Below are 20,228 nucleotides of genomic sequence, written 5' to 3'. Positions count from 1 at the left end.
GTTTTTTAAGAAATCTAGCTTTGACTTTTACTCCACTACATTCCTAAAGAAAATAATGTACTTTTTACTCCATACATTTTCCCTGACACCCAAAGGCACTCATTACATTTTGAATGTTTAGCAGGACAGGAAAATGGTCTAATTCACACACTTATCAAGAGAACATCCCTGGTCCTCCCTACTGCCTCTGATCTGGCAGACTCACTAAACATAAATTATTTGTTTGTAAATTATGTCTGAGTGTTGAACTGTGCCCCTGGCTATCCGTAAATAAAGAAATCAAGGAAATTGTGTCTTCTGGTTTGCTTATTATAAGACATTTATAATTTTACTTTTGATACTTAAGTACATTTAAAACCAAATACTTTTAGACTTTTATTCAAGTTGTATTTTACTAGGTGACTTTTACTTTTACTTGAGTCATTTTCTTTTAAAGTATCTTTACTTTTACTCAAGTATGAACATTGGATACTTTTTCCACCACTGGGTTCATCTAACCTACTAAAGTATCCAGAGAACGGCTACTGGAGCATGTTGTCATCATGGAGAAGTGGAAACTGTTGATGAGCTTCCCATAGAACTGAAACCTGAGAAGCTGGAACTGTTAGTGGACTAGTAGGGAGGACAGATACCATTTTTCAACGTGGAGAAGATGTGCCACATCCACTCCTTTCTGGAACATGGACTAAGATAGAATATCCCTTCTTTGGCCATAATGAAATTTGTAAAGAGTAACTTAAACTCTCAACATTGCATAAATGTATTTTGGGAAACCTCATCCAAAGATGAAAATGTAAATTATAATTTATGGTCATCCATTAAAGCTACACATCTTTAAATTATTAAATATAAATCAAATAAAAGACAGTTCCACTCAGATTTGCTGTATTTAAAAAAAATGTTTTTACAAAATATAAGTATTGAGTGTGACTATATTCTTTGTAGTTTTTTAATATAGGTTAAAAGTGGCATAGTTCAGCAAAAATCCAAGTGGAAGTTGTATCTAGTGGAAGCTTGAAGGCATATTTTTTTGCTATAATAATGCACTTTTTCAGTATAACTTTTCAATATCTCGATTTTTATTTAATTAAATGATTTGTTAAATGTGAAGAGGGCCATTCGTTAAACATTTAATTACATTTGTATGGCCTGACCTGTTTCAACTTTTACTGCTGGAGAAACCTCTAGAGGGAGCCTCTGAACCCTTGAACCTCAAAGTCTACAGTAGGTGTGGATAAACACTACTCATTGTTATAGGAAGCTCTGGGGAGAAAATAACGTTTATTTCATATCTGAAACGTACACTCCGTTATATCTCCGTACTCTGTTATCTGCAATCAGGTAAGAGGTTCTAGTGAATTAATTAATTTCTAAAAGCTTATCTTTATCTATTGCGAAATAATTGGATATGTAACGTACATTTAATAATACTTTCAAATGTCTTGATGGTTTAATTGCATATTACTCTGGTTCATAATGAACCACAAAAAGTGAGCGCTAGAGGGGGGTGACGTGGGGAGTTCTGAGGTACCGGAACGCATGAAAAAAAAAAACGTTATAATAAATCATTTCATGCATATCGTCGCTTTTTCGTAGTGGCATAGTGCTGTAGAGTAGAGGAACTTACAGAAGTTGCACACACTGGGAACATGTTTAGTAACCTAAGGACCGGGAAAATGTTGGCATTTTAAAAACGCATTTAATGCAATTCTACGTCATTTTATATGACTGGAGACTGTCCTAATCTTTTTTAATACAGCAGAAATAATCAAAATGGCAGGCTACTTTGACACTGACAAACTGTTCCCCCAGAACCCTTCGCGCAGCTTTGATTCTACACGTAAATAAATGATGAAGTGCGAGAGATGAGAGTTACAGGCTCATGTCTGTCAGAGCAAAGACGGAGAGAGGTCGAATAAAGTGAATAAAGTGAATCTCATGTGACAGATACTGGCGCGCTTCTCGGTCACGCGTTGGTCTTAAGCATATATGGTTACAATGTTGCGCAAACCATAAACAAGGGCCGGCCCAAACCAAATCAGCTCATAGAATATTAGGCCCGGGCTGAAAATCTACTTTTTCACATTACATTTTTTTGTGGAGAAAGGAAAAATTAACTAAGAGGCAACTCGAATGAACATCTATCGCTTTTATTATGATTTTTACATTGCAAAAAGTGAGAGAAAAAAATTTCATGCCACGATATGTACCGGTTCCGGCCAAATAGGTTTCGGGAACAAAACAGTCCAAAACGGAGAGGTGTCGGATCCTCAAATTAAGCATTGAAGTACTGGCACAAAAGTATATCTAAGTAAACTTGTTGACAAAGATTTTGTTGAAAGAGTATTTGCAAAATAAAGGAATGCTAATCATGCTTATTATCTTACATTATCTTAATAATATTGATGCATGCAGAGATGACATGGTTTTATGTTCCCAGGCAGGTTAGTAGTAATAATAATAAGTTAGTAGTAACGTCTTGGGAAGGGCTATGAGGGCAGACTAAGTCATTCACCCTGGTACCACATGTCCACATGTTGGTTGTCATTGTCCATTTGAACCATAAAGCTACATCAAAAAACATCATAACAGTTCACCCACCACTTATTTTAATCAAAGCCGAGGGATGATTTATTTTCTAACAAAGAGGACACATATTTAAATGTTGAGTTCAAGACCTAATTCTGATTAACCATTGCAGTTGCAGATGGAACAGAGACCGAGAGGCAATCAACTTCTGAGTCAACCAGTACGCTGTATGGTTTGGATTCCAAAGTGTGGTTTGCTGGATTTGTTACATTTCTGATCATTATTTTCCTGGGAGTGGTTTTCTTGGTATGGTATAAGTGCTGTAGAGGTAAAGCGTCATTAATTATACTTTATTACTTTTTAAAACAACAGAATTCTAACTTAAATCAGGCATTTACACCACTTTACTTTTTAACATAATATTCATTTTCTCCAGCATCTCTAGACTATGAGGTTATGAAGTAGTGGAAATCCCCTTTAAACCCTCCATACATTATTTGATCTTACTCTCTTACTGTTATCAATGCAATGTTATCAATGAGGATATGCTCATACAGGTTTTTTCTCAGAATAATGCAAAAACAAAACAGAATAGTAACTAATAATAACTTTCAATAAGCCAGTAATAAACAGTTTACAATTAGTGTATGTACAAATGTGAATACATGTATATGCCAAAATTTGAAAACTGTTGCTAAAAGAGCTGTATCGTTAGATTTAAATAAAAAAATTGTTCCAAGATTTGAATAGCAAAGAAATAGACTAAGATGTCATACCCTCTAACTTTTTTGTCTAAGTTGTTGGAAAGTGGTCAAAGTAGCTGATTTGTGTCAAAAGTCAAAATGTCACATTGGGGCCTTTAGAATGTTGAAGAAATGCCACGAAAGTGGATGGAGGACAAAAAGAAGGACACACAGCTTAAAGTGGAATTGGCAGATTTCTTTAACTACTTTGTAGATATGAAACAAGCAGACAATTATAATATTAGTAAATAATATCAAATTCCCAGTTTATCTTTAAAAAAATATCTTTTCTAAGAGGTTTTAAAATGAGGTTATCTTTTACTCACTTTATCAGATCTAATAATACTCAGTGTAAATAATTTGTAAAATAGAGAAATACTTTTTCACAGCAAGTGTCCAAAGTTTTATCAACACTACTAAATAACACATTTGGAATCATGTAGTAACCAAAAAAGTGTTAAACAAATCAAAATATATTTAATTTTTGAGATTCTTCAAAGTAGCCACCCTTTGCCTTGATAACAGCTTTGCACACTCTTGGCATTCTCTCAAATAGCGTCATGATATAGTCACCTGGAATGCATTTCAATCAACAGGTGTGCCTTGTTAAAAGTTAATTTGTAGAATGTTTGTCCTTAATGCGTTTGAGCCAATCAGTTGAGTTGTGAAAGGTAGGAGTGGTATACAGAAGATAGCCCTATTTGGTCAAAGACCAAGTCCATATTATGGCAAGAACAGCTCAAATAAGCAAAGACTAATGACAGTTCCTCATTACTTTAAGACATGAAGGTCAGTCAATCCAAAAAATTTCTAAGACGTTGAAAGTTTCTTCAAGTGCAGTTGCAAAAACCATCAGGCGCTAAGATAAAACTGTCTCTCATGAGGACCGCCACAGGAAAGGAAGACCCAGCGTTACCTCTGCTGCAGAGGATAACTCAGTTAACTACAACTGCCACGCAGCCCAAATAAATGCCTCACAGAGTTCAAGTAACAGACACATCAAAACGTCACCTGTTCAGAGGAGACTGTGTGAATCAGGTCTTCGTGGTCGAAATGCTGCAATGAAACCACTACTAAAGGATACCGATAAGAAGAAGAGACTTGCTTGGGCCAAGAAACACGAGCAATGGACATTGATTTTTGGTTCCAACCGGTATGTCTTTCTTTGTGAGATGCAGAGTAGGTGAACGGATGATCTCCGCATGTGTGGTTCCCACCGTGAAGCATGGAGGAGGAGGTGTGATGGTGTGGGTGTGCTTTGCTGGTGACACTGTCAGTGATTCATTTAGAATTCAAGAAACACTTAACCAGCATGGCTACCACAGCATTCTGCAGCGATTCGCCATCCCATCTGTTTTGCACTTTCTGGGACTATCATTTGTTTTTCATCTGGACAATGACCCAAAACACACCTCCAGGCTGTGTAAGGACTATTTGACCAAGGGGAGTGTTGGAGTGCTGTATCAGATGACCTGGCCTCCACAATCACCTGACCTCAAACCGATTGAGATGGTTAGGGATGAGTTGGACCGCAGAGTGAAGAAAAAGTAGCCAACAAGTGCTCAGAATATGCAGGAACTCCTTCAGGACTGTAAAAAGGTAAAGGGTTGTTCAATAGTGAACATCATAGGAAATCCCAGGACATAGTGTCAATAACACGGTAATAAGCTCACATAGTTTCTGTCACAAACTCTAAACTCTACACAGTTGTCACTGACTAGTTGGATATTCATTTCCTTGTGAGCAAACAATGGCTGTACTTACAGCATTCATATACATTCATTTATAGTGTTGGCCGAGCTTTTTGTATTGTTGACATTTGTCAATACAACTCATGAGTGCAACTGTTTATGTCAAATTGTTTTGTGTTCTACTTGTAGCCCTGGTTGTCCTGAAAGGAAAATGATAAAACACTTCATTGTGAGACTAAATATAAGGGTTAAACATTAAGATAAATGAATGTCAGATAATGGAAAAGCCGATTTTTGCTGGGGCCTTGGGACTGATAGGGTTAACAAATCACAGTACTATAATAAGACTGAAACATGTAAAACAGGTCTCTTTTCTTTTCTAGAGGCACGCTCACATGAAGGTAATCAGCTTTAATCATATTCTTTCTATATCTAAATATAGAACCCTGCTGTGAAAAAGTATTTCTCTATTTTACAAATTATTTACACTGAGTATTATTAGATCTTCAACCAAAATTATGTTGTGCACAATAGAAATGAATGGTAAATTATGTATTTTGTCATTTTGGAGTCACTTTTATTACAAATAAGAATCAAATATGCATTGAAACATTTATACATTAATGTGGATGCTACCATGATTAGGGAAATTCCTGAATAAATCTTGAATAATGTTGAATGAGAAAGGATGAGTTGGACTGCAGAGTGAAGAAAAAGTAACCAAGAAGTGCTCAGAATATGTAGGAACTCCTTCAACACTGTTGGAATAGTATTCCAGGTGAAGCTGGTTGAGAGAATGCCAAAAGTGTGCAATGCTGGCATCAAGGCAAAGGGTGGCTACTTTGAAGAATCTCAAATATACAATATATTTTGATTTGTTTAACACTTTTTTGGTTACTACATGATTCCATGTGTTATTTCATAGTTTAGATGTCTTCACTAATAGACTACAATGTAGAAAATAGTACACATTTTAAAAAAAACTTGAAAGAGTAGGTGTATTCAAACTTTTAACTGGGACTGTAAATGTTCAGTTTAGTCACATGGATATACTGCCATTACAGGTACAAATATTTCTCCCCATCCCAAGACGACTAAGACAGTTTCAATGAAAGGTGAGGCTAAATTAAGGGTATTTAACCATGCTGACATCAGTAGGAAATAATAATTTTGTCACAGGACACTTCAATTAAGAACATCTTGGATAAGCAACAGTCAACCAGAAATTCATCTGTTTCAATTACAGTTAACAAAAATATATAACAGTACTATAATAACAGTGAATTGTGAGATGTATTACTTTTCTCATATTATTTTTATTGTGTTGTAATTGTATTGTATTTTTTACAGATGCGAATATGAATTTGGACCTCCCACTCAATGGTAATGTGCTAATCAGTATTAACCATTGTTTTTACGATACATAAATTAACTTAACCCAATGAGTCCCACCATATCACTGCCACATGTTGGACTTCAAACCCTTTTTAAACTCCTTGTTTATTTCTTCCGCATCCTTAAATACCAACCATTAGTCTATGATTAAAGGGGGCTGAGTTAGAGCAGTGTTGATGAGACAAGGGCAGGTCCCGAAGGGGCCCGGGGCCAGGGTTGGAAAAGCTGAGACTCACAAACATGCACATGTTAAATGTTTTGCTCTATGACGCTCACAAGCTACACAAGAGCTGTTAGAAGGTAAAGGGTTGTTCTTCAGTGAACGTCATAGGAAATCCCAGGACATACTGTCTATAACACCGTATTAAGCTCACATAGTTTCTGTCACAAACTCCAAACTCTACATAGTTGTCACTGACTAGTTGGATATTCATTTCCTTGTGAGCAAACAATTTCTGTACTTACAACATTCATATACATTCATTTTATAGTGTTCTTGTTTTGGCTGAGCTTTTTTTATTATTGAAATTTGTCAATACAACTCATGAGTGCAACTGTTTATTTCAAATTGTTTTGAGTTCTACTTGTAGCCCTGGTTGTCCTGAAAGGAAAATGGTAAAACACTTAATCGTGAGACTAAATATAAGGGTTGGATATTAAGATAAATGAAAGTCAGATACAGGAAAAGCCGATTTTTGCTGAGGCCTTGGGACTGATAGGGTTAACAAATCACAGTACTATAATAACACTGAAACATGTTAAACAGGTCTGTTTCCTTTTCTTTTCTAGAGGCACGCTCACATGAAGGTAATCAGCTTTAATCATATTCTTTCTATATCTAAATATAGAACACTGCTGTGAAAAAGTATTTATCTATTTTACAAATTATTTACACTGAGTATTATCAGATCTTCAACCAAAATTATGTTGTGCCCAATAGAAAGGAATGGTAAATTATGTATTTTGTCGTTTTGGAGTCACTTTTACTACAAAAAAGAATCAAATATGCATCAAAACATTTCTACATTAATGTGGATGCAACCATGATTAGGGAAAATCCTGAATGAATCGTGAGTAATGTTGAGTGAGAAAGTTACAGAGGGTCAAAGATCATACCTCCAAGACATGCTAACCTCCCCTGTTATTGTTAATGATGAGAGGTTAGCATGTGGAAAGACATTGTATTAGTTTATTAGTCCCATGTTGAGACAGCTTACTAGCAATCTGTATCTCACCTAACTTGCTCTTTAAGAGTGAAAGTTTTAAGAGTGCAGTTTTTATTTTTATTTTCAAATCATCACTGAATGTCTGGTAAATGTGTTTATTTCATGAAAATAACTGTGTGTATATATGTACATATACATAACATTTATTATCCATAAACTCATTTTGCCAAATAAATACTCAGTCTGATGATGATACAAATGTAAATATATTTACATACACACAAAGTAGGAGGATACATTATGCAAATAATAGATGATAATAAGAATCAGATCAGATTGTGATGTCATGCTGTGGGACAAAAACTCCATCCTACCTGAACTGGCTGAAATTCCAGGCTCTTAAACTAAAAGGGCATTATATTCATTTTCGCAATTTCAAAGTGTTATTTTGACTTCATAGTGTTGAAATATCATTAACAAAACAGGAGAATCACATTTTTGACTGCACTGCCCCTTCAACGTATTTTTGAATAAGAAAACACTGGATTAAGGCCTACTATATTACATTTACATTTACATTTAAGTCATTTAGCAGACGCTCTTATCCAGAGCGACTTACAATAAATTTACTATATTGCTAGTAAGATACTCAGGGCCTTATTAGCTACTTATATACACACTTATGAACCACAAATCGGTTGCTAATATGTGTACCTGAAAATGAGGTCTTACCAAATATGACATAATTGGTTCTCTTTTTTTGTTATTATCAGTGGATGTTGTTCTAGATGGAAAAACAGCTCACTCTCAGCTGAAGATATCACACAATGGGAAAGTTGTGGAGTGGGTGACACAAAAAGGAGAACGACAGACAGAGATTGACAAGAATGACATTGACAAGCATTTTGATGAAGACCCCTACGTGTTGGGCAGTATGGTCCGTGCTATGAGGGCCTACTGGGAGGTGTGTGTAAAGGAGAACAAGGACTGGGTACTTGGTGTTACCAGGGCAACAGCTAGCAGGAAAGGACAGTTGGTTCTCAGCCCTGACAATGACTTCTGGGTAGTCAGGATCTCCAATGGCAAAAACCTTCAAACATTCATGGGTGATGATGTCCTTAAAGAAAGAATTCCACACCGAGTGGGTATCTATGTGGATTATCAGGAAAGGAAGGTGACTTTCTACAATGCAGAAGACAGCTCACTCATCTACTCATTTACCAACGGACCAAGTTATGAGGATGATGCCCGCCCACTTTTCTCACCCTGGAAGTATGAAAAACAGCCCATCACAATTTTGTAAATTGAAACTAAACATGTGAAATAATGTAAAGCATGAAAGGATGCCCTCTACATCTGTCAGTAGGCTACTTTATTGTGATGGAAAGCTTAACTTGGCTGAGTGGTCTTATACAAGTAATTAATGGGAATAATTACCACTTCAGTAATATTTAGGCATGTGCATGAAATTGTTGAAAATGTAGGATATTTTTTGCTTATTATAGAAATGGATTTCTATCTCAAATGTACTTTATATTCTTCAACTTTGTTGAATGTAATACAGCTATTTCAGTTGTATTTTTCTCAAACCACACGGATATTAGAAGAGAAATCATGCATAATGTATATATAATATTATGCCTCCTTTCATACACATATGCTGTACACTGTATTGATTTGTGAAAAATAAAATATTCCTTTTAATACTTGAATGTGTATCAGTTTATTCCTTGTGATCATGAGGATCAATCAGTTTATGCTGCTCTTACATAACAATGTATAGATTGGGAAGGTTTGTAATCAGCCATTGGTAAGCACAACTCTGCATCAGAGGCCTTCGTCTTTACAATGTCAAGACTGCTCTTCTGGGACATCATTAATACAATGTTTGCACTCACAGATTTGATTTTAAATAGTGCTTATAACAAAATCTACAGGAACATGTGATTTATAAATCGTTAACTTGAAATGAAAATATGGAATTTACATAAATTCTGCATGAAATTTTGGGATTTATAAATTAAACATGTTTTATGGTGACGCACACATATTTTAATAAATGTAAAAACAAATAATATTTAGCAAATGAGGCCTCTGGGCCTTTAAACCAATATCCGCTAACATACAAGTAATTATCATGACACATTTTTATTAAAATGTCTAAAATTGTCACAAAACTTTACATTTTTACAGATTTTGTAAAAATGTGAGTGAAAAGCTTTTTTTAAACAGAATATTACAAAACTACACATAATTACAGTGAGTGAGTCAATTATTCTACATTGTCATACATATTGTAATTAAAACAACTAAGACTTTACATTTAAATAGATTAACACAGTGTACAAAACATTAGGAAGACCTGCTCTTTCCATGACATAGACTGACCAGGTGAATCCAGGTGAAGCTATAATCCCTTATTGATGTCACCTGTTCAATCAGTTTAGATGAAAGCGGGAGACAAGGCTTAAAAATCCTTCTTTAACCTAAGACAGTTAAGACATGGATTGTGTATGTGTTCCATTCAGATGGTGAATGGGCAAGACAAAATGTGTCTTTGAAGGAGGTATGGTAGAAGGTGCCAGGTGCACCGGCTTGTATTTTTCATGCTAAACAACATTTTAAGATTTACATTTTCATCTTAAATTTAAGTGTCTATAATATACTTTGGGTTCTAAATACCTTTTTGTTTTCAATGACTGTCATCTTCCATTATTTACACTAACAGCTCTCGGAGGTTGAGGGTTTGTCTCCTTGTACCACAGGTGAGATTTTTAGTTCCTCTTTACAATCAATCAAAGGACCAAAGAACGGATAGAGTTTCTTAGTAAACATGCCATAGAAGGAGTGGATGTGGCATTTCTTCTCCACGTTGAAAAATGTTATCTGTCCCCTCTCATAGTCCACTGAAAACTCCCAGCTTCTCAGGTTTCAGTTCAATGGGAAGGAAAGTAGAAGACTGTTCAACTGTTTTCAGTTCTCCATCTTTGTAACATATGCTCCAGAAGCCATTTTCTGGATACATTTGGATGTTGTCTCTCTTCTCTGTGTCCTGAGCGATCCCAACACTCCACTGGCTCTTCTTCCCCAGGTCAACCTCCCAGTAATGTGTACCTTTTTCATATCCTTCCATTCCCAAGACACACGTATCTTGATTAAACTTAACTTTAGTTCCTTTGGATTTTTCTTCTAAATTCTCAGTGGCCTCTTCTTTGCGTACTTCCTCAACCTTCAGAGTACCTTCTTTGTTTTGTCCTTTTTTCATTATCCTGTTCAAGAATCCAGTTCTCTTATCTTTGTCTTTTCCTGAAGCATTTAACATACTATTTTCTGTAGGTTTTCCTCCAAAATGCCCCGTGTCTTCTTTGTTTTCTTCGTCAAACTTCATGCTGCTGCTTCCTTGGCCTTTTTCTTTGAAATTCTCACAATCCTTTTTTTCTTTTAATTCTCCAAATTTGAGACATTTGTTATCATCAGATAAAGAGAGTCTGGGATGTGCAGTGTCAGGGTCGAAAGTCACATCCACTGAAAATATTGTTCGGTGTTATTTTTTTTTCAATGTTAAAAATAATTCCAATACGTTTCGCACAAAATATGAATCCAATAACATTAGTATATTTCAAAATGTTATATTTGTTCTATAATGAATTAACATGATCATTGAAAAAACAATACAATATAATCTTATTTGTGGTAGGAAATGTGATCATATGTTAAAAGTGAAACATAAAATGATATAGATGTGTGTGTCTGCGCAAAAAAATAATAATAAAAAAAGAATGCATGAAATGAAATGTATGCATTCACTACTGTAAGTCGCTCTGGATAAGAGCATCTGCTAAATGACTAAAATGTAAATGTAAATGCATTATTTTAGCGGCAAACTTCATGACACATAGGAAATATAACAGCGTTCATAATTACCTGCATGATCAACCATCAAGCTCCAAACTATGTAGGAGAAGAAGAAAAGGCATTGATGTAAGTATTTAAACACAAAAGTACTGGGACAGTGACACATTTTTGGTTGTCTTGGCTCTGTAATCCAGCACTTTGGATTTAAAATGATACAATGACTATGCGGTTATTAGAGTCATTTTGGAGTCACATTTATTGTAAATAAGAATATAATGTTTCTAAACACTTAGTTTTGGTTGCGTTTCAGATCATTTTGTGCCCAAAAGAAATGAATGGCAAATAATGTATTGAATCATTTTGGAGTTACTTTTATAAGAATACAATGTGCTTCTATACACGTCTACATTAATGTGGATGCTAAAAGGATTACGGATAATCCTGAATCAATCGTGAATAATGATGGGTGAGAACTTTACCCCCAAGACATGCTAACATTAACATGTCTTTGGGATATGATATGTGACCCTCTGTAACTTTCTTACTCATCATTATTAACAATTCATTCAGGATTTTCCCTAATCATGGTAGCGTGTAGAAGTGTATAGAATCACATTTTATTCTTATTTGTAATAAAAGTGACTCCAAAATGACACAATACATTATTTACCATACATTTCTATTAGGCACAAATAATCTGAAATACAAACAAACTAATTGAAAATGTATCCAACAAGTGTGTAGAGTCACAAGCTTGATGTAGTCATTGTGTTCTAGGAATATGGGACAAAACACAAACAATGTGACTATTTTATTCATAAAGAATCTTTATGGTGTCAATAATAATTGTCAATATTTTTGACCCCTACCTTTTTGACAATAAATAATAACAATTACTTTTTCAACAAAAATATATTTCCCTGAGCAATAGTATCTGTATAAAATAATATATTTTCTGTATTTATATGAACATTCAATAAAAATGTCAAATACTGAGCTTTGTTGTATACAGTTTTCATCACTATCAAGGGTGTCAATAATTGCAGACCCTTCTAAGAAGTAATCTGTTCTGCTCACACATTCTCATTTCGACACCAAACTCACCACTGGTGCATGTGGCAAAAGAGCTCGATTTTCATCCATGAAATGTAAAAGCCTGCAGTTCTCTAAATGGCATTGGCACTTTGCTAAACTACATTGGCATTTAGATTGGAATCGGTGCTTTGTTCAGGTTACATGAAAATAGAGCTGTTTGGCCACACACACCCTGTGGTGGGTTTGGGGTCGAAATGAGAATACATGAGCAGAAAATAACCCCATAACTACTGTAAAATATGGTGGATCTTTGATGTTATGGGGTTATTTTGTTCCACTGGTCCTGGGGCCCTTGTTAAGGTGCAACAGCATCATGAACTTTACCCAGCACCAGGAGGCTGACCCTTTGCCAGGAGGCTGGCCGCAAGGGGACCTTTCAGTAAGACAATGACCCTAAGCACAAGTCACAATCCACAAATAAATGGTTCATTGGTCACAAAACCAACATTTTGCATTGACAATCTCAGTCTCCGGACTTGAAACCCATTGAAAACCTATGGTTTGAATTGAAGAGGGAAGTCCAGATGAACGACACCAAGGATCTGGAAGGTTTCTGTATGGAGATCCCTCCCAATGTGTTTTCCAACTCCTTATGTTTTTTTGAAAAAGTCTCAGTGTCGTAATCCTCTCAAGGTTTAGGTATTGAAACGTATTGAAAACAGGAGTGTAAATCATTTTGACATCTACCTTTTTGAAAAAAAGAGTAGTTCTTATACAAAATCTATTTCCCTGAGCAATTGTATTAGTATAAAATAATATAATTTTCCAATTTATTTAAACATATAACATAGCTCAGTATTTTAATTATTTATTTCATCCAGTCATTGTTGCTCATCTTTATCAAGGGTGTCAATAATTCCGTACCACACTGTATATATGAAAACAAAACTGCATGGATTATATATTTAGATGACAAATCACTTGAAGTTTGTTCATCATTAATGTGAAAGAAGCCGATAGTTACCAGAGTCTGGGATTGTTTCAGTAATTCCTGTGAAAATACAAAATCATGTTACTGTATCAATTCACTTTTAATACTTGTGAAATAAATAATGGTCCATCAACTGTAAAACACATAATACGTACCCATTAACTTATCCTTATAAGTGAGTTCCTCTGTCTTTTTGATGAGTTCTGTAATATACAGTAGAGGAAAGTTGTTATTTCGGTTTGAATTAAAACAGTTTGAAATTATTAATTTTAAGGAAATACTGTATATATTGAAGATAAATATTGCATACCTTGATCCATAGCTTTTAATTTTGTATTCATATAATCTAATATAAAAATAAATATTAATTTATATTTATATACAGCATATTACTTGATATTTTAATTCCTTTTTGACAATTGCTTTTTATTTATTTATAAAGAATGATACTTGAGATGTTGGTGTTTTTCAAATGTGTTACAGAACTCAGTTAATGCATCTTCCAGTATCTTTTCTTACCCAAAGGCTTCAGTGTTTCTCGAACAACTGGAGGTGAAAATATAATATCATCATCACAAAGTACTTGAACAACAATATTGCATGCAACAATGAAAGTACATGAAATTTAATTCCAATAACACCTGAAATGGCCTACAACAATGTTGAATCGTAGAACCTACTAATAAACATGGTTGTGTATAATTATACCCTGATATCATATTTAGATAACAAGTGAGATCCACCTCTTCTCTGATGGATTAAGGAGAAAACTGATGCAGTGATACACAGCAGTCCCAGAAACACAGGAATCATAAATGCAGAGATATACACCCGGTCTGGCAAACTGCTCATGTAGAATTCCTCTGTAACACAAGCAGGGTTAAAGGTTAGATTAGATTACTATTGCAATACATTAGTCCTGCAAATTATATAGGTTCAACATTCCACATTTTTCCAAACGTCACATAATTACACTCCAACCTAATTTTAGTCTTATATAAGCCGTACCTTGAGTCGGAAGTTTACACATTATTAACATGATGAACAAACAGGCCCTGGACCACTTGTTTAGGGCATTGGTCTACAGCAGGGATGTGCAACTTTGATGGGGGTTGGGGCCACAAAGAAACGGAACTCATCATTTTGCCATAGGGTGGAGGCAAATGTTTGCAGTTTTTTATGATCAATAGGCCCCACGCCAATCAATAATTCGACCATGCTTACTACAAGTTTCGATAGCTGGTTGCTAGACTAACTTACCAATGAATAATAAAATAGCTGACATGGGCTAATTGAGTGACTGCTGATGCACAGCCAAATTGATACATTTCACCTCCAGTATTCTATTATTCTAAATCTCAACAGTAAATTGAGATTTTTTGGAGGTGGTCAAATTCGTCCGCGGGCCAACGAAAGGGGGGCTGCCAGTTGTCCATTCCTGGTCTACAGTATATTCCAGTTAATAAACTCACCAGTCATCTGCAGTGTAGACTCCATCTTGGTTCCCTGGTACTGTGACATCACCACACAGGTGACCCCCTCCAGTTGGTCCATCCCTATTCTCATGTGACTGGTGATGGAGTACAGGTCACCCCCCTCCTTCTGTTTGGGTCTCTCTGTCTCTGCTGAGGTGATCTCCTTCCCACTGCTGTCCGTCCACAGCATGTCAGGCTCTGGGTACCAGTTCTCTGAACTGCAGCTGAGCTGGATGAACACTCTGTGGTGCTTCCTCATGGAGATCCTGGGGACACTGCCCTGCTCTGTAAAGAAACAGATGAAAAAATAGTTTTACCCTATTGTAAAATCTACAATACTCTACTTTCTGTTGATCTGCTTTGATGATTCTGCACTAGACAGGAATGGATTAAATTGATCCTCCTACTGAATGAGTTCTTATTTACTTACGTTTAACCTGTAGCACAACAGGCAGTTCCTGAATCCAGTCCATGTAGCTGGCATGGCATTTGTAGCTTCCCCTTTCAGAAGCCATGACATTATTCAGCAGCAGTGATATATTGCCTTTCTCCAGCTCCTGAGTGAACACACTCACTCTACCCTCATAGCCTTTCCCCTCTGTTACCTTTCCACCCAAATACAGGTACAGGGGGCTGGCGAATTCTCCTTCCTTAAACCACCTGATATACATGTCAACAGCACTGGTTTGAGGAGACAGGTGACAGGGAAGGATGACGTCATGACCAGCAGAGGTAACTACAGGGTCAGGAGGGACAACAAGCTGCATATCTGGAGGGAGAGAGGAGAAAGTGTTATCAGTCTGAAGGACACAAAGATAAGAGCGGCTCATATTGGGCAATAATGTATCAAGACATTGACACAAAGTTTCAACAAAAGTGTATATCATACTACTGTATATACCACTAATATCAAAGAAATAGACATCTACATAGTTTTACAAATCTATAAGCCTACTTAATAGTAAGCCGTGCTGAATACAACATTATACAAATGTTTGAGCGATTCAAAAATTTGTAAGACATTGTGCTACACAAGGAAAATCTGATTGATCTACGTACATATAAAAATATTTAGTTGTTTTTTAAGATGCAAGGTGATTTGTAGATCCGCAATGCAGTCAATCTCGAACATACGTTTATTATATTTAAGTTGCAGGTGTAGGTAAATGTTTACATGGATAAAATATTACTTGTAATCGTAATTACCTGCAACAGAAGAACAGGCATTAAAGAGGATGAGGAATGTTAACAAACAGACTTGCTGGATCAAAGGTCCCATGATGCACCTGACAGGGAACATACATCCAGGTCCCGTTAAACGCACAGTTCATTCATCAACAAAAACAAATATTAAGCTTTAAAAAGTCACATGATACCATTAACTTACTTGGTCTCACACATTTTTGGGGAGAATATTTAAAATTAATTGTGCATTGACATCCATGTGTGAAAACACAGCAATTCATATACATTTGAGTTCTCACAACAACAACAAAAAGCTATTTATTCTGACGACAGAAAGGGAACTGAGGAGGAAGGAAATATGCCGAAGTTAAAGTGAGGACGTTGGATAAATCACAACACTTGGGTGGAGGACGAAAATGAATCTGTCAAGACTGAGGATGAATTACCTGCGGTGGCAGGTGTGGTGAAGATGGTCGAGGTTGAGCCTCGTCCCAGTGATGATGAGGATGAGTTGGAGTGAGACCTTTGGAGAGAATGGATCCTAACCTTCTGGCGGATCCATGTGTGGTGTCAGGTTGGGTGGAGAAGAGGTCGGGGACTGCTGAGTCGGTGAAAGTAACTTGAGGTAGACTCGTGATGGTATTTTTGTCCAGAGGGAGCGGGCGGTCCAAACCAAGCGCCTAGGGACAAGAACTCCGGAGCAGGGTGCCATTGAAAGGAGTGATAACTGGGTGGCATTAAGTGTTGAGGAGGAGCAATTGAAATGGAAGATTCCTGGTGAATGTGACGCCCAACGTTTGGTGCGAAGCAGACCTGGTGGAGAGCGTGGTGACAGAGAAGACTGTCTGTCCTGATGAGTTTTTATGCGGAGTCTTTACCCGACAAAGTTAAGTTAGGATGTGTCAGTAATCCCGTGAGAGCTTTTGTCCCGAACCCATTACGCTTATGGTCATGTTGCAGCAGTGTGTAGGAAGGAGATTCCTAGATGTGCAGGAGCGCATGAGACGAAGGAATGTATAGTTGTGTTAGCTGTGTGTTAGCTGTGAGGGTGCCCATGGTGTTTGCAGTTGGATGTGTCTGGTGAGAGAAAGGCAGGTTGAGGTTGCCAGGGTCAGAGTAGTACAGAAGGTGTCATGCTGAGGCAGTGGTAGAGGAAGATGGGTAGAGGGCGAGGGATACTGAGAGGATTCCGGTGAGTAGGCCAATGGATAGTGATAGGAATAATATGTGCTTCAGTGAGGTGGGTTTCTTAGCGTCCATAGCCATGGTTATCAACTCTACTGCAGAAATGGAACGTTAGTTATAGAAAGTAGAGGTTGTGGTGGCAGCTGCAGAGAAGTAATTGGGATTGCGAGGTTTTACTGCAGAAGAGTTGCAGCGGGTGTTGAGTGGTAGTGTTCCGTCCTCCCAGGCGGTAGGCCTGGTGTAGAATTATATAGGGTTAAATAGGGGAATAGGATTGTGGGTTTTTAATGAGTGTAGGGTTAGTTGGCATGGTAGTTTTTTTCCTGTTCCCATTTTGTATCACAATGTATAATGAATATATACTGTATACTCCAGTCTTGTTGGTGGTGGCAATGCAAATAATATTGGATGCCACCCATCGTTAATCCTCACCAAAGAAGAAGAAGAAATGTATTACAGACCAAAACAAGGATGTGATGAATACAAAAATGTTTGAATATATTAGGTCTAAAAAGTCCTGTTGCAACAGATGACAAGACTAGCATATCTAAATATATTATTTCTATATCTACACATGTTTCTTAGTGGTGTTTTTTCATCAGAAATTATATGTTATGGGTACCTTTATGTGTGTGTAAAATATTACTGTTCTCAGATTTATTATTGATAGATTTTAGATGTGTATGATTCATTTTCTTATTTTTCAGAATTGTATATATCCATTGTTTAGCTGGAATGGAATGATTGTATCATATATATATACATATATATATATATTTTTTTTTTTATTTGACTGTGAAATTAGGTTCTCATCTAACTATTTTAAGATGAATACTCTGGATAAAATGTAAAATGTAAATGTTTTACATACCATACAGATATCATATTACCGTATTGAATACTTTTATTTAAATAACGTCACAAATGTATAATTTGTACAGTTCATATAAAATATGTTGTTATTTGTAAAAATGTACTTTGTAAAACCTAGCAGGACTACTAGCAGTAGTACTTCATTCCCTGAGAGGGAGGCGGACATACAGTACCAGTCAAAAGTTTGGACACACCTACTCATTCAAGGGTTTTTCTTCATTTTTACTTTTTCTACATTGTAGAATAACAGTGAAGACATCAAAACCATGAAAAAACACATGTGGAATCACGCAGTAACCAAAAAAGTGTTAAACAAATTAAATATACATTTAAATTTGAGGTTCTTCAAAGTAGCCACCCTTTGCCTTGTTGACAGGTTTGCACACTACCGGCATTCTCTCAACCAGCTTCACCTGTAATGCTTTTCCAATAGTCTTGAAGGAGTTCCCACAAATGCTGAGCACTTGGCTGCTTTTCCTTCACTCTGTGGTCCAACTCATCCCAAACCATCGCAATTGGCTTGAGGTCGGGTGATTGTGGAGGCCAGGTCATCTGATGCAGCACTCCATCACTTTCCTTCTTGGTAAAATAACCCTTACACAGCCTGGAGGTATGTTGGGTCATTGTCCTTCTGAAAAATAAATGATTGTCCCAATAAGCACAAACCAAATGGGATGGAATATCGCTGCAGAATGCTGTGTGTAGCCATGCTGGTTAAGTGTGCCTTACATTTTAGATAAATAACAGTGTCACCAGCAAAGCACCCCCACACCTCTTCCTCCATGCTTCATGATGGGAACCACACATGCAGAGATAATCCGTTCACCTGCTCTGCGTCTCACAAAGACACGGCGGTTGGAACCAAAAATCTTACATTTGGACTCATCAGACCAAAGGACAGATTGCCACTGGTCTAATGTCCATTGCTTGTGTTTCTTGGCCCAAGCAAGTTTCTTCTTATTATTGGTGTCCTTTAGTAGTGGTTTCTTTGCAGCAATTCAACCATGAAGGCCTGATTCACGCAGTCTCCTCTGAACAGTTGATGTTGAGATGTGCCTGTTACTTGAACTCTGTGAAGCATTTATTTGGGCTGCAATGTCTGAGGCTGGTAACTCTAATGAACTTATCCTCTGCAGCAGAGGTAACTCTGGATCTTCCTTTCCTCTGGCAGTCATTATGAGAGCCAGTTTCATCATAGCGCTTGATGGGTTTTGCGACTGCACTTGAAGAAACTTTAAAAGATCTTGACATTTTCCGGATTTACTGACCTTCATGTCTTAAAGTAATGATGGACTGTCAATAGTCTTTGTTTATTTGAGCAGTTATTGCCATAATATGGACTTGGTCTTTTACCAAATAGGGCTATCTTCTGTTTACCAACCTTACCTTATCATAACACAACTGATTGGCTAAATCACATTAAAAAGGAAAGAAATTCCACAGCTGTTAATTGAAATGCATTCCAGCTGACTACCTTATGAAGCTGGTTGAGAGAATGCCAAGAGTGTGCAAAGCTGTCATCAATGCAAAGGGTGGCTACTTTTAAGAACCACAAATTTAAAATATATTTTGCTTTGTTTAACACTTTTTTGGTTACGACATGATTCCATATGTGTTATTTCATAGTGTTGATGTCTTCACTATTACTCTACAATGTAAAAAATAGTAAAAATGAAGAAAAACCCTTGAATAATTAGGTGTGTCCAATCTTTTGACTGATACTGTATAGCATTTTTATAACATGTTTTTTTTGCCTCTGGAATGAAACCATCAAGTTATAGACTTTAAAGAAAAACATGTCAGTCATTGGACAACCCGATGCCGTGATAAGATAGTGAAAAAACACCACACCAATCTCTTTCATCATTTTTTGAAACAATAAAAGTGAATTTACTAGCATTTCTGAAAATGGATATATAGCGTTATGGAATGAAACTCATCATATGCGTTTATAAATTAATGGATAGAAATTGTTACCTGTACGCTGCCACGGCATGTTTAAAATGCAGAGTCTGTTGAAGATAAGTCAAACTCTTTCCTTTTCTCCGTAGAGCATTTTATTACAATGATTAATGTTTAACCATCAATAGACTTTGGATATCCTT

At 36.4% G+C, this 20,228-nt stretch overlaps 2 protein-coding genes across 8 annotated transcripts; one reads left to right on the top strand and one right to left on the bottom strand.

The window, feature by feature from the left end:
• Positions 1–1,085: 1,085 nt before the first annotated feature.
• LOC123723801 (butyrophilin subfamily 1 member A1-like) lies at positions 1,086–9,236 on the top strand. Its single transcript, XM_082965245.1, has 6 exons — positions 1,086–1,341; positions 2,702–2,857; positions 6,028–6,078; positions 6,314–6,346; positions 7,148–7,165; positions 8,298–9,236. The coding sequence occupies exons 3-6, from the start codon at positions 6,072–6,074 to the stop codon at positions 8,825–8,827; spliced, it is 588 nt and encodes a 195-aa protein (XP_082821371.1). The 5' UTR covers positions 1,086–1,341; positions 2,702–2,857; positions 6,028–6,071; the 3' UTR covers positions 8,828–9,236.
• LOC106577959 (butyrophilin subfamily 2 member A1) lies at positions 7,664–20,228 on the bottom strand. 7 transcript variants are annotated; one of them, XM_082965243.1, is made up of 11 exons: positions 20,101–20,228; positions 16,087–16,166; positions 15,311–15,649; positions 14,878–15,165; positions 14,149–14,268; positions 13,925–13,951; positions 13,716–13,751; positions 13,561–13,608; positions 13,439–13,465; positions 11,449–11,475; positions 7,664–8,790 (listed from the first exon to the last, which is right to left on the bottom strand). In XM_082965243.1, the coding sequence occupies exons 2-11, from the start codon at positions 16,157–16,159 to the stop codon at positions 8,786–8,788; spliced, it is 990 nt and encodes a 329-aa protein (XP_082821369.1). In that variant the 5' UTR covers positions 16,160–16,166; positions 20,101–20,228; the 3' UTR covers positions 7,664–8,785. The 7 variants fall into 7 exon arrangements, with proteins under 7 accessions (XP_082821369.1, XP_082821370.1, XP_014011920.3 ...); XM_014156445.3 differs by lacking the exon at positions 7,664–8,790 and adding an exon at positions 9,654–11,049; XM_082965241.1 differs by lacking the exons at positions 7,664–8,790; positions 20,101–20,228 and adding exons at positions 9,654–11,049; positions 18,537–18,754.

Source organism: Salmo salar, chromosome 18 (assembly GCF_965601325.2).
Source record: "Salmo salar chromosome 18, fSalSal1, whole genome shotgun sequence".
Taxonomy (NCBI): domain Eukaryota; kingdom Metazoa; phylum Chordata; class Actinopteri; order Salmoniformes; family Salmonidae; genus Salmo; species Salmo salar.
The sequence above is the reverse complement of the archived record's forward strand: the minus strand, read 5'-3'. Positions and strand labels throughout refer to the sequence as shown.

Excerpts from the sequence above, each read along its gene's own strand:
- LOC106577959 (XM_014156445.3), bottom strand. The coding sequence starts at position 16,159 with ATGGGACCTTTGATCCAGCAAGTCTGTTTGTTAACATTCCTCATCCTC. Across the intron at positions 15,650-16,086 it reads TGCCTGTTCTTCTGTTGCAG|ATATGCAGCTTGTTGTCCCT; the intron begins GTAATTACGATT and ends CTCTCCCTCCAG. Across the intron at positions 11,050-11,448 it reads CTTGATGGTTGATCATGCAG|TGGATGTGACTTTCGACCCT; the intron begins GTAATTATGAAC and ends CAATATTTTCAG.